Source organism: Penicillium arizonense (assembly GCF_001773325.1).
Source record: "Penicillium arizonense strain CBS 141311 chromosome Unknown PENARI_contig001, whole genome shotgun sequence".
Classification (NCBI taxonomy): Eukaryota; Fungi; Ascomycota; class Eurotiomycetes; order Eurotiales; family Aspergillaceae; genus Penicillium; species Penicillium arizonense.
The window spans coordinates 86,046-99,492 of record NW_019173278.1 but is presented as its reverse complement, the minus strand read 5'-3'; the positions used below and the strand labels follow the sequence as shown (position 1 = coordinate 99,492).

General features: G+C 50.9%; 3 protein-coding genes across 3 annotated transcripts; 2 read left to right on the top strand and 1 right to left on the bottom strand.

Annotated features, from left to right (window-relative positions):
* Positions 1-1,572: 1,572 nt before the first annotated feature.
* On the top strand, positions 1,573-4,817 carry PENARI_c001G08419 (calcium-transporting ATPase; the record flags this gene model as incomplete). Its single annotated transcript, XM_022626794.1, has 5 exons — positions 1,573-1,690; positions 1,746-1,903; positions 1,968-4,283; positions 4,335-4,657; positions 4,712-4,817. The coding sequence occupies 5 exons, from the start codon at positions 1,573-1,575 to the stop codon at positions 4,815-4,817; spliced, it is 3,021 nt and encodes a 1,006-aa protein (XP_022493470.1).
* A 786-nt stretch (positions 4,818-5,603) lies between these two features.
* PENARI_c001G01914 (putative l-fucose permease) lies at positions 5,604-7,388 on the top strand (the record flags this gene model as incomplete). The annotated part of the gene is made up of 7 exons (XM_022626264.1): positions 5,604-5,738; positions 5,789-5,889; positions 5,937-6,154; positions 6,224-6,568; positions 6,645-6,875; positions 6,936-7,141; positions 7,194-7,388. The coding sequence occupies 7 exons, from the start codon at positions 5,604-5,606 to the stop codon at positions 7,386-7,388; spliced, it is 1,431 nt and encodes a 476-aa protein (XP_022493878.1).
* A 1,117-nt stretch (positions 7,389-8,505) lies between these two features.
* Positions 8,506-13,447, bottom strand: PENARI_c001G03639 (non-specific serine/threonine protein kinase; the record flags this gene model as incomplete). Its single annotated transcript, XM_022626408.1, has 9 exons — positions 8,506-10,820; positions 10,885-11,032; positions 11,083-11,200; positions 11,261-11,393; positions 12,071-12,157; positions 12,201-12,309; positions 12,364-12,704; positions 12,755-12,800; positions 12,857-13,447. The coding sequence occupies 9 exons, from the start codon at positions 13,445-13,447 to the stop codon at positions 8,506-8,508; spliced, it is 3,888 nt and encodes a 1,295-aa protein (XP_022493822.1).

The window sequence follows — 13,447 nt, the reverse complement described above, 5'->3', positions numbered from 1 at the left end:
TGTAGTTGATCAGCCGCACACCGACATCACATGTATCACAGGTATCGGCAAACATAACGATTTAGCAGTTGGAGTTGAGAAACATATTACTATAATGTATACAGTCTATACATACTGTACAATCGACTTTAATAGGTTAGCTACTCAATAATAAGTCCGAGATTTCCCTGACTGGATAGGCTATCAAGCACTACTGTCTACCTAGGTAGGTGTTAGGGATCATGTTTACTGCTTTTGGGCCAATAGCAAGGGCACAAAATTGGAAGTGGACGTCTGTCAAGCTTTGGTGCCAAAATCCATAGATTAGTCTAGGCTGAGTATGAATGTAGTCTAGCTTGAGCAACTAACCAGCAGAGGCAACATGTCATGTTATCATTAAATTAATGTTAAGCATAATTTGGGACATTCTTGGGGATTTGCAATCTCGTCAGGACAGATATCAAAGACGTAATCTGTTGCCCAATCCATTTCATCCTTCATTTCCTAGATTTGGGCGCGAAAGATGAGTCCGCATCTACAGGGAGAAAAGAGGGAAAGGGAAAGTAAGGAGGTTGACCACACAGAGCGGGGACTACAGTACATGTCTACATGTACTGTACCATGTGTGCCATGTGTTTCAAATCATAGTCTTCCGAGGGGTGAGGGTGAGATCATTGATCCCAATGATGCAACAGTGGGCTCTTTTAGCTTCAGCCTTATAGGCAAGGGGATATCATGCTGGCTCCTATAGGTTGCGCGTCTAGCATAAGGCTGTGCCTTAGCCTTGATGATCTCTACCCTGGTAACAAAGCAAGCCCAACGGCAATTGGACTTGGATGGTTCCGCCTGATTCAATCTTTATCCGAGGACTGCCGCCCTCCCGATCACACAGTCTCCGAAAGGGATACAGGTACAGACGTCAAGATAGTCGAAGGCCCAGTCAGAGGACAAAGCAGTCTTCCAGTCGAGAGTTGACCGGCTCGATTTAGAAGATCGGATACCCATTTCAGACAGCGGTGTCCTTTTCAGACCTTCCAAGCACCAAGCCGCCAAGGAGAGAGATTACCCACAACTGACCATCCGATAGGCAAAGAACGATGCAGCCTAGTGACGCCCCCATAGTCATTTCAAGTGTGAGCAGGCAAGCTGGGGAATGGTATCCATGACGCTATAGAGCCACGAGGCTCTTTGAGAGAGATCCTAGAAGGGGAGAGAATAGAGAACACAGCTTCCGGTATAGAAATGGATTATATAAAGAGTTATATCAATTAAACCCCAGAGGGAAAAAGAGCAGCAAAGCGGAGAATTGCAGTTGACCCGCACTTCAGCCCTGCAGCCCTGTTGACCCCTGGCAGCTTACTCAGCACCTGGAAGCAATGAGAACACGTTGTGCCTAGTCCCCCACTGGACCGCTGGAGGTTCCCCATTCGGCTTTCGATCTATTTCCTGGCACTCTTCGCTCTTTTCTTTCTCTTTCTCCGGCTTCGTCTATTTGGGTTGCACACACCCTATGTATCTAATCTAAACAGGACTCCCATTTCTTTTCTCGTGTTTACATTTTCCTGAACGTTTCTGCCGTTGAGCTCAGCCATTATGGAGAATGCATTTCTCCGCACTCCAGCGGAATCGCTGGAGTACTTCAAGGTGACCGAACAAACTGGTCTGTCCCAAGATGCGGTTGCGGAATTCAGAAAGCAATATGGGCCTAACGGTGAGTCGACATCCACACCGACCCCAGAGAAGCATTGACCTGACGCTTTATCTAGCACTTGCCGAAGAGCCCCCAACCCCTATGTGGGAGCTGATTTTGGAGCAATTCAAGGATCAGCTTGTCCTTATCCTCCTTGGTTCGGCCGCCGTGTCGTTTGTGCTCGCTCTCTTCGAAGAGGGCGATGATTGGACTGCATTCGTGGACCCTGTCGTTGTACGTGATTTGTTGTCTATATTCTGACTTGATCAGTCGTGCTGACCAATTGGCAAACCTACAGATCCTCACTATCCTTATTCTCAATGCCGTCGTCGGAGTCACCCAGGAAAGCAGCGCGGAGAAGGCAATCTCGGCTCTTCAGGAATACTCGGCCAACGAGGCCAAGGTCGTTCGTGATGGAAAAGCTCGCCGCGTCAAGGCCGAGGACTTGGTCCCCGGAGACGTGATCCAGATCGCCGTGGGTGACCGTGTTCCCGCGGACTGCCGACTGCTCGCTATCCACAGCAACAGCTTCCGTGTTGACCAGGCTATTCTGACTGGAGAGAGCGAGAGTGTTGGCAAGGAGACCAAGGCTATTAAGGACCAGCAGGCTGTCAAGCAGGACCAGGTCAACATGCTCTTCTCTGGTACTACCGTGGTAAATGGCCATGCTACTGCTCTTGTTGTCTTGACTGGTGGCTCGACTGCTATTGGAGACATCCACGAAAGCATCGCTTCCCAAATCTCTGAGCCGACCCCCCTGAAGCAGAAGTTGAACGACTTCGGTGACATGTTGGCCAAGGTTATTACCGTCATTTGTGTCCTGGTTTGGGTTATCAACTATGAGAACTTCAACGATCCTGCTTTCGGTGGTTGGACCAAGGGTGCTATCTACTACCTGAAGATTGCTGTCTCCCTTGGTGTTGCAGCTATTCCAGAGGGTCTGGCAGTGGTCATCACCACCTGTCTGGCTCTTGGTACTCGTAAGATGGCCCAGAAGAATGCCGTTGTCCGGTCTCTTCCATCTGTTGAAACCCTTGGTAGCTGCAGCGTTATCTGTTCTGACAAAACTGGAACATTGACCACCAACCAGATGAGCGTGGAGAAGATGGTCTACCTGTCCAACTCCGGCAACGGCTTTGAGGAAATTGATGTCGAAGGTACCACTTTCACACCCGAGGGCAAGCTCTCTCAGAATGGCAAGGTCGTCGAAAACTTGGCTGTCTCTTCTTCGACTATCGAACAATTGGCCGAGGTCACTGCCATTTGCAACGCTGCTACTCTTTCCCATGACCCCAAGACCGGAGTCTTCTCTAGTATCGGTGAGCCCACCGAGGGAGCTCTTCGTGTCCTGGTCGAGAAGATTGGATCCACCGATACTGCCCTGAACCAGAAGCTCTACCGCCTCCCTGCGTCTGAAAGAATACATGCCGCTAGTGCTCACTACGAGTCCCGTCTCCCTCTCAAGGCTACCTATGAGTTCTCTCGCGACCGTAAGAGCATGTCCGTCCTCGTTGGCGAGGGCAAGGATCAGAAATTGCTGGTTAAGGGTGCCCCCGAAACTATCTTCGAACGCTGCACTCACGTCCTTCAAGGCGCCGACGGAACTCGTGTCCCTATGACCAAGGACCACTTGAAGCTTCTCAGCGAGGAGGTGGTTGAGTACGGTAACCGCGGTCTCCGTGTCATGGCTATTGCGAATGTCAGTGGTGTCTTTGGTAACCCTCTTTTGAAGAACGCCTCCACTACCGAGGACTACGCCAAGCTGGAACAGGATATGACTCTCGTTGGTCTAGTTGGAATGTTGGATCCCCCTCGTCCTGAGGTTGCCGATTCTATCAAGAAGTGTCACGCCGCCGGAATCCGTGTTATTGTCATCACTGGTGACAACCCAAACACCGCCGAGTCCATCTGCCGCGCCATTGGCGTGTTTGGTGCTAACGAGGATCTTACTGGCAAGAGCTACACTGGTCGCGAATTCGATAACCTCAGCGAAGGCGAACAGATGAAGGCTGTTCAGACTGCCTCACTTTTCTCCCGTACTGAGCCTAGCCACAAGTCCAAGCTGGTTGATATCCTGCAATCTATGAACCATGTCGTTGCCATGACCGGTGATGGTGTCAACGACGCCCCCGCTCTGAAGAAGTCCGACATTGGTGTCGCCATGGGTACTGGAACTGATGTCGCTAAGATGGCTGCTGATATGGTTCTCGCGGATGACAACTTCGCTACCATTACCGTTGCCGTCGAGGAAGGTCGCTCAATCTACAGCAACACTCAACAATTCATCCGCTACCTAATCTCGTCCAACATCGGAGAGGTTGTGTCTATCTTCTTGACTGCTGCTCTGGGCATGCCCGAGGCTCTGGTTCCTGTCCAGCTCTTGTGGGTTAACCTTGTCACCGATGGTCTTCCCGCCACTGCTCTGTCTTTCAACCCTCCGGACCATGACGTTATGAAGCGCCCTCCCCGCCGCCGTGACGAGGCTCTCGTCGGCGGTTGGTTGTTGTTCCGCTACATGGTTATCGGTATTTATGTCGGCGCTGCCACCGTATTTGGTTACGTCTGGTGGTTTATCTACAACCCCGAGGGTCCCCACATCACTTTCTGGCAGTTGGTAAGTTGCCATATTCCAGATATTCGTTCTGAGTGTCTAACAAATTCCTAGTCCCACTTCCACAAGTGCTCTGCTCAATTCCCCGAAATCGGTTGCGACATGTTCAGCAATGACATGGCCAAGTCTGCATCCACCGTCTCTCTTTCCATCCTCGTGGTGATTGAGATGCTGAACGCCATGAACGCCCTGTCCTCCAGCGAGTCTCTTCTGACTTTCTTCCTGGGCAACAACCCCATGCTGATCTACGCCATCACTCTGTCCATGGCCCTTCACTTTGCCATTCTCTACATTCCTTTCCTCCAGGATCTGTTCTCAATTCTGCCCCTGAACTGGACCGAATGGCAGGCAGTCTTGGTCATCAGTGCGCCAGTTATGTGAGTGACAATTTCTTCAATGTTTGAAAGAGCCATTGCTAACCCCTAATCCAGTCTGATTGATGAGGTCCTCAAGTTCGCTGAGCGATGCCTCTACAACACCCGTGTTCCCATCTCTCCGGCCGCTAACGGCGCCGCCGGTAAGCCCAAGCGGGCTTAAAGGAAAGATATACAGGAGGATAAATACCATCTTTTCTCCCGGGGTTCTTTGGCCGGTGCTAGAGAGTGTGAATAGAGATAGATGTGCCACATGACATGCTATCATGCCCATAGAAAGACCTTGAAATGAAAGATCGAGCATGTAACGATAGTTACAACGTTTTGTGTTCTTTTCTCTTTTCTTCCAACTCGAGCGGTTGAATATTTATTGAATGGTGTGAATGTCCTAGCAGCGCCTGATGTTCCAGCAACTCGCCAGTCCCCTGGAAATGGGAGACGCCAAAGACGTAGTGTAGTGTATTCACTTATTTACATCACTGAAGAATAACCTTGGATCGTGGTAGCCAGATCAATCTCATAGGGCTATATTGAATAGCTTCCAAGGTTACCTGGACGCCTTACCATATACTAGCTCAGGGCCAAGGCACCAAATCCTTGATCTTGGAGTATAAAGTACGCGGGACACAATCACCCGAGTGCCACCGGAATGATATCCCGCATTCAGGCTGAAAACAATGCAACACTGACGCCACAGCCACTTCCATCCCGTGTTTTGAAGCGGGGATGAACTTGAAGTGAAGTATCGGGGCAATTCCGCGTACTTGAGTGGTCGAAGTCAACTTACCCCAGGGATCACCACTTGGCTTCCCCGGACTGGGGAAAGTGTAGAGTTGCGGAGCAGTTGGATGGATGTTACATGCCCTTGTTTGTTCAAATACCGCGTGATGACCCTTGTTTGACTTGGTCTTTTTCTTTTCGGTTTCCATCTGATCTTCGGCTACTCGTCATGGGCTTCAAGGAGTTTATGAAGAGCCGTTCTGGCTTGCGCATTGACAACAAAAAGACTACCTCGGCGGCAACTTTGACTCTACGCCAGAGTTTGTGGCCGCTAACACTAGTGACGATTCTGTTCTTTTTGTGGGTATGTGGCTATGACAAGCATCCTGGATGGATTAGACTCATCTCCAGTAGGGATTCGCCTATGGGTTACTGGATACCTTGAATAAACACTTCCAAAACACCCTCCACATTGACCGAGGACGTTCTTCTGGCCTCCAAGCAGCCTACTTTGGGTATGTCAACATATTCCACCCGACGTCAGTTTAACTAACAACCCTAGCGCGTATCCCCTAGCCTCGCTCGGCTACGCAAACTGGATCCTCCGCCACTATGGCTACAAAACCGTCTTCATCTTCGGTCTGGTTCTCTATGGCATAGGCGCTCTATGCATGTGGCCGGCAGGTCTTCATCAATCCTTCGGTGGCTTCTGCGGTGCAACCTTTGTCATTGGATCGGGACTAGGCTCACTGGAGACGGCAGCCAATCCATATCTAACGGGTGAGATGGCAATGCCACAAACAGTCTGAAAGAAGACTCGCGCTAATCATGTTTTCTTGTTCTGTTTAGTCTGCGGTCCGCCCCGCTACTCTGAGATTCGAATCAACTTCGCTCAGGCCTTTAATGCAATTGGGACTGTCGTTGGCCCTGTGTTGGGCTCTTATGCTTTCTTCACTGAAACTTCGGATGATGTCGCCGCTCTGCAGCGCGTGCAATGGGTCTACCTGGCCATTGGAATCTTTGTATTCTGCCTTGCGGCTGTGTTTTTCGTTTCGAATATTCCTGAAGTCACCGATGAGGATATGGCTTTCCAGGTTGCGCAGACTCATGTCGATGAGCAGGATAAGCCGTTCTGGAAGCATTATAAGCTGTTCCATGCGACACTTTCGCAGTTTACTTATACTGGAGCGCAGGGTATGTTGCTCGGGTTTATAGCTCCTTCCTATTCATTGTCTTCTTTCGTTGTTTCGTATGCTGATCCATACTTCAGTCGCCATCGCCGGTTACTTCATCAACTATGCCACCGAGACCTGGCCGGGTACATCCAATGCCACTGCTGCTAAGTACCTCGCCGGAGCGCAGGGTGCTTTTGCAGTTGGTCGGTTCCTCGGCTCGGGTATCATGAAGTATGTCAAGGCTCGCTGGGTCTTCCTGGTTTATCTGTCATGTACGGTAGCGTTCCTCGCAGCTTCGGTGACACAGACAATGCAGTCCGGTATTGGTAAGTGCTTGCCTCAAAAGTTATCGGTTGATGCAATTTGATACTAATCTTGAACTACAGCCATGCTCTTCTTAACACTCTTCTTCGAGTCCGTCTGCTTCCCTACGATCATGGCCCTGGGTATTCGCGGCCTTGGACGCCATTATAAGCGTGGCTCTGGATTCCTCGTCGGTGGTGTTTGTGGTGGTGCTATTGTGCCTCCGATTCTGGGTCATGTTGCTGATATGCGCAATGATACTGGGTTTGCATTTATCGTTCCGACTATGGTATGGCTTCCTATTCTACTACTATTCGGCTCATTGCTTACAATAATCCCAGTTCATGGTCGTCGCCTGGACGTACGCCGTCGCCGTCAACTTCGTTCCTTCGTATGTTAGCACGGTTGACAAAGTTGGCGAGAGCACACTTGGTCTTGAGGGCCCGGATAGCAAAGATGAGGAGGCTGTTATGGGTACTCACGAGGCGTCTACAACTGTTGATGAGAAGCACGAGGCCGTTCATGTGGAGCGGTAGGTCATGATTTGATATTGCCCTTGAAGAGCTTCCCAGTGGATGCTTGGGACTTGCTTCACTCGCTTAAGACTTCTATTTATAGAGGGATAATAAATGATCTTATGAGACACGAGATACTTGTCCAGAGACACTCAATGGAGCCATGGATGCAAACAGGACATAAGTCCTTCTACGAAGTCCAGATGGAATCGTCAAAGGGAATCAAGGACGCTAGGATTCAATCGTGATTCAATCAGTGTTATTATGGCGTGACAAAATGAACCTCTAAACCCTCCCCCAAGGGTATGGTCACAATATGGAGATGCACCTCATGTCTGAACGCAAAACTGAACTTCGGCCAAGTCAGCCATAGAATAGAGGCAGCTCTTTTGCTATCCACGGGTACTGGCCTACACTATTCACCCTCAAAACCCTCCCTCGCAGTCTCTCTAGTTGTAATGTCTCAGATGACCTGATTGCTGACTAGACATTTCAGGATTCAGTGAGGTCCCAAGATATCAAGGGATTTACTAACTAATTTCAGAGTCTCCATGTTATAATTTATAGAGGACTTGTATGTATTCGGGAGGTGGTTGGAAGTATCAACCGTTTTACCTTGTGGGCCCCTCAGATGCGGCAACTCCATCCTAACCTCTTGGCATGTGGACATCTTTTCGTCTATAAATCAGGGAATGCTATTCAAATATGCAATATTATCATGCGAGTATTCTGGCGATGATATAGAACTGACCGAAACGATCAGGATAAACAGTAATTCTATGGGATAAACAGGAATGATGTATAATCACAGAGCATGGTGATCAAGCGAGAGTCGAGTCGTGAAGATTATAAGAAACCTCGATAGAGCAGAGGACAGGCGCTTCGTGAAGTAGGGGACAATAAAGAAAGATGAACGAGAGAGGGCAGGACACTTCATTGGATAAGGTCCAATGAGGTGTCAATGGATCAATTGAAGGAAATGGAAAGGCAGGGAACGCTGTGTAAGTGGGGGTATAAAAGATCTATCGTCTAACCGAACATAGAAAGGAGATATCGTGGTATGAACGCGAGAAACGCTCGCATGTAATGCAAAGCAAAGCAACTGTCATGGAGAGAAAGCTGTCGAGTCGAGAACCGGTCACTCGGCTGTCCCTAGCTTGTCCTCTGCGACGTCGGTTGGCGAATGCAAAGAAGACGAGCGAGGAGGCCGACGCGGACTGTTTTCAAGACCCGACGTAGGGGCAAGCGGCGATTTTTCACCCGAGGGAGATCCAGCCTCCCGGTCGATGGAGACTCTCGGGGTGGCGTGTTCGAGATGGTCACAGGGACTGACGGCATCGCCTGGCGTGCCAGGATCAGTGACAAACCCATCGCCATCGACTTCTTCGACGTCTTCTTCGATTCTATCCACGTCTTCCTCTTCTTCGATGATTTGGCTCTTGCGTGCAACAGGCCGACCTGCCGTAATGCTAGGCTCGCTGGGGTTTACTGACTGGCCGGGAACGGGTGAATTGGCCATTCCACCGCCCATCAAGTTACTTGTGTGGATCATAGGGCCCTTGAACGCAGATCTCTTGCGTCGCGCAAACACCAGGCTGGACGAGGGCGAGTACAATAGTGGTGACGGTGCGACCTCATTAAACGCTGAGGGCATTTGACCGTGATCGGCCAGTTCTCGAGGTGCTCCACCGGGTCCTCTTACCAACCGAATATTGCTCGGGAAACGAGCAGAGGCACCCGGTGTGGTAGGCAGAACTTTGATAGATGAGTGGGGTGATTTAGAGGCTCTGGCAGTGGGTGTTGATACTGTATCCACGCTATTAGAGGAAATTGATGATGCCTTGGAGTGAGCGCGAGTATGGTGAATGCTGCGAATTGAGGACACCGAGGACGACGTGGATTTGCGTCCTCGTAGCCCAGCGGATGAACGTCTATAGGAGCCGCGTGGTGTGATGGGGGAAGGCGAAAGAGAGTTGCGATGACTGGAGTGACCCGTATTCAATGGACGCGGCTGGCGAGGGTAGGAGTGTCGGTTCTGGCGATATGAAGCACTGCTGGGAGCGAGACTGCTGGCACCGGAGATTCGTTTGATCTGGGTTGGTGTCACCACTTCTTCCCCCGGGATTTCAGTTGCCGGAGACGACAAAGTCACCGGTTTTTTCCCAGTGTCCTGACTTTTCGCCGGACTCGACTTTTCAGAAAACAGTTTGCGAGAGTTGCTTGATTTAGCATGCGGAGACCGTGCTCTTTTTGCTGATTCCACAAACCAGTGCTTAAGAGAGGCCAGCTGGCTGAGAATTGGATACTGATGGCGGCGGCTGGTACGACGTCGGAAGATACCATGGTGCTGTGTCAACTCCGGTTGCGATGCACTAACATGCAGCATGCTGGGCCGCGATCGACGTCGGTCTTTGGGCGGGGGAACTGGGCGGCGTCGTGACGAGCCGTGGGATCGTATGGAATCTTTATCAATGGGCAACGGTGGTGTAGTCGCCTCGGGTGGAAACACCGGCAGCGGTTCAGGAAGCGCAGGAAGTTCCGGAACTGCCAGTTGCGATGGTAAGCTTCGTCTGTCCCGTCTTCCACGTTCACGCAATCCCAAATTTGCCTGACCTTCCTCTTCGACGTCCATCAAAGCCGATGACCGCTTCTCCAGACGACTGCTAGCAGCGCTAAGACGACGCAGATTCTTAGCCTCAACCTCCCGCTCGCGACGCTTGCGTTCCCTCTTTCGTTCCTTGCGCTGCTCTTTTTCAATCAGTAGCGCCCACCATCCAGCAAGTGGGTCACACCGCTGAGCCAGAACATTCTCAATAACTTCGTCGATGTTGACACCGGCACTCTTCATCCGCTGCAAGGTGGTCTTCTCCAGCGGCGTGGTGAATGGTGAAGGCCTTGGAATTTTCAAAATGGCAAGCTGTTCAGGGGCATGTTCCGAGAGAAAAGGATGCGCAAGTATCTCGTCTAGACTTGGCCGAATCAATGGCCGTTTTGATAGGAGCAGGTTGATCAATGCCTTGGCATCATCTGGAAACTTGTCATTGTAAGTGGGCTCCTCTGCCAAAATCCGCCCTTTTGTGACTTGGTCGTCATCATCATCGTATGGTAGCTCGCCAGCAAGCAGCGCATAGAGGATGATTCCCAAGCTCCAAACATCCACCTTCTCGCCAGCATATTTCTCTCCCTTGAGCATCTCGGGTGCGCTGTAGCATATCGTTCCACAAAAGGTCTGCAAATAGCTGGCCTTTCCTTCGTATTCGCGCGTAAATCCAAAATCACAGAGCTTCACATTTTCTTGCTTGTCCAAAAGGATGTTCTCCAACTTGAGATCACGATGAACACAGGACTTGCTGTGGACATACGCAACGGCTCCCACCAACTGCGTGAAGATCCGCTTCACTTTCTCTACCGGTAACGGGCCGTGGCGAAGGAGGTAATTATAGAGTTCGTCACCTAAACAGTCCCCCGTCAGTATAGCTCTTTCCCCTAGGCCCCTTCTGTCAAGCACACGACCTACCAGGACAATATTCAAGCACGAGCCAGACCAGGCTCTCGGTCACCACCACTTCGTATAGCCGCGCAATATGGGGATGGAGGAATTGGCGATGATGATGGATCTCGCGCACGAGGTTGGTGTCCTCCTTGCTGGAGGACTTGAGCACCACCTATCGACTGATCAGTATTTCCCGGCGATCTTGTTCTTCCAAATCATTACCTTGGAGCCATTGGTGAGCTTGTGTGACGCGAGATAGACCTTGCCAAAGGACCCCTTTCCAATGAGTCTCCCCAGTGTATAGTTGCCTACACTCCGGAGATCCTTGGACGAGAACTCCCTGTAGACGCATCGTGTTAGCGCAAATCCCACCGAGACCTGGACCGAAGGCACCGCTCACTCGAGGAGTTCATTGTAGGAGCTTGCAAGCTGTAGTTGAGATCCGACAGTTAGCCACACGTTCATGGACTCCGCGCAACGCTCCTCCGCAAAGCCGCAAAGAGCGGGAGAGCTGCGGAGCTGTGCATCCTCACCTTTTCCTTCTGTTTCTGGCTTTGAACCCCCGCTCTCGTTCGGGGCGGCATGTGTAATTGCCAGGTTGTGTCAATCGCGGAAGTCTCTGCGCGTCAAGGGTGACCGGATGGAAGTGGTCGGAGGGCCGGGTGTTGCCATTCAACGGGACACGGGAGGTGTGGGTATGAAAGGGGGGAGAGGCTGGAAAAGGTCGAGAAGTTGTTAAGGATTCAATACAAAGTTTCCAAGACGTCAACGGGAACGTGGACCTGTGTGGGGACTCGGGACTCGAACGTCTCCTTTTTTTTAGTCTTAAGCGTCTTCTATGCAATTGTACTTAAGTGTACTCCGTTAGTGCACTTCAGTTATATCACCCCTATCCTGAGTCCGGTCTCCCGACCCCATCTACTTTTTTTTTCCCCCCAACTTTCCCTCTAGCTAAAAACAACTGAAATCAGGGAAGATCATCCTTGGATATATGGTCTAAACTTTCTTTCTCATCTGTTCACCGATCCCTTAAGTTACTTGCGTAGCTGTACATGTACGCCTACGCCCGATTAATTTAGGCAGCTGCACCTATTGGCCCATATCCGCTGACATAGGCCAGTTAATGAATGGCTGAAACCAACGTCATATGGTGTTATATACTTCTATTGCCACCAAGGCAGCGATTCAAGATGTTGAACTGTACGTTTACTGGCGCCCATTGTGGGATCGACGGGGTTGAGGCCTGCTTCGCCCTGGAAAGCCAGGGAAACCATGCCAAAGTATGAGTGAAGCAGATCTGTTTGGTCAGCGAGGTCTTTATGTAGGTCGACTGGCCTTACCTGGAGGATCCCCGGGCCCCTTTCCAAATCCACCAACGAGATGCTGGGTCTTTTCGAGCAAGTATCGACGGTTGCGAACTTCGTCAATCACAGAATAATGATCCAGCATCTGAATGTGGTGTCAGTAAAAGCCCAAGAGCTGGGAGTTCATAGGGGAACATACCATCAGTGTCGCTCCATTCCAAAATGAATAACAGGTGTCGGCAAATTTATTGCATCGGCCGTTGAATCCGGCGCATGATATTGTGTCGGCCTCCAGTGGTTCGACATTGGGCAGCCCTTGGACTCTATCGTCGAGAGATCCTCCCTCGGTGGCCTTGGATACTTCATTCTCGGAGTCATCTTCATTCTCATCTTCCAGTTGGACCGTCTGCCTTGAGGCCAGCCATGCAATCAAAGACTCAAACTTGTCAGACCCGGCTGATAGTAGCGGTACTGATTTAAGATCAGGAGATGTGCGGCTTAAGAAGTCCAACGACCCAATTGCGCAATATGTATGTCCACCTAAGTACTCAGTTAGAAAGGTCGACCGTAGCAGAGAGGGAGACACGAACTATGCGATTCGCAGAAAGGAGACTCGGCCATGCCACCGTCGTACGTCTAGTCCATGAGCATCAGTACCTCACATCGAACCAGTCCAGAAAGCTTCAATTTACCTGACACGCCTCAATAAAAGAGACCAACCCCGGCACATCAATATCCGGCACATCCTCAAGCCCAGCTCCAATTCGTCCACGCAAGATATACCGCACTCCAGTCGCGCAGCAGCAATATCTCAAATCGCGAGCTCCCCCTACACCCCTATCAGGACCAACAAGCTCCCCAAAGCTTCCGTCCGCGCGCTGCACCTTGGGAAGCCACTCGAGACACTCCCGGCGCTTGACACGCGACAGGTCATCCCCCAGAATGAGCAAGTTGACCAGCGCAAAGAACGTCGCGGGGACGTTTGCAGGGTCCCATGCTTCATTGTCTTTGTTTCGCTTGTCCGGTCCGAAATCAGTGCCTGGGAACCCGCGGAAACCGCCCGTTGGCACTTGGCAGTGGTAGAGCCAGTCGATGTATCCTTGTCGCTCTTCCGGTGTGGTTTTGCTTTGCAGGACACCGAGGACGTCCAGTCCTGAGAGGGTTAGGTAGCCAAGGAGCATGCGATTGGAGTCATTGGAGGTGTAGGCGGACGGTAGGAAGGTCTTTAGGCATCGGAGGTAGTATTTGACGTGGCGCTCTGTGTTGAAGAGTGGATCGGCCAT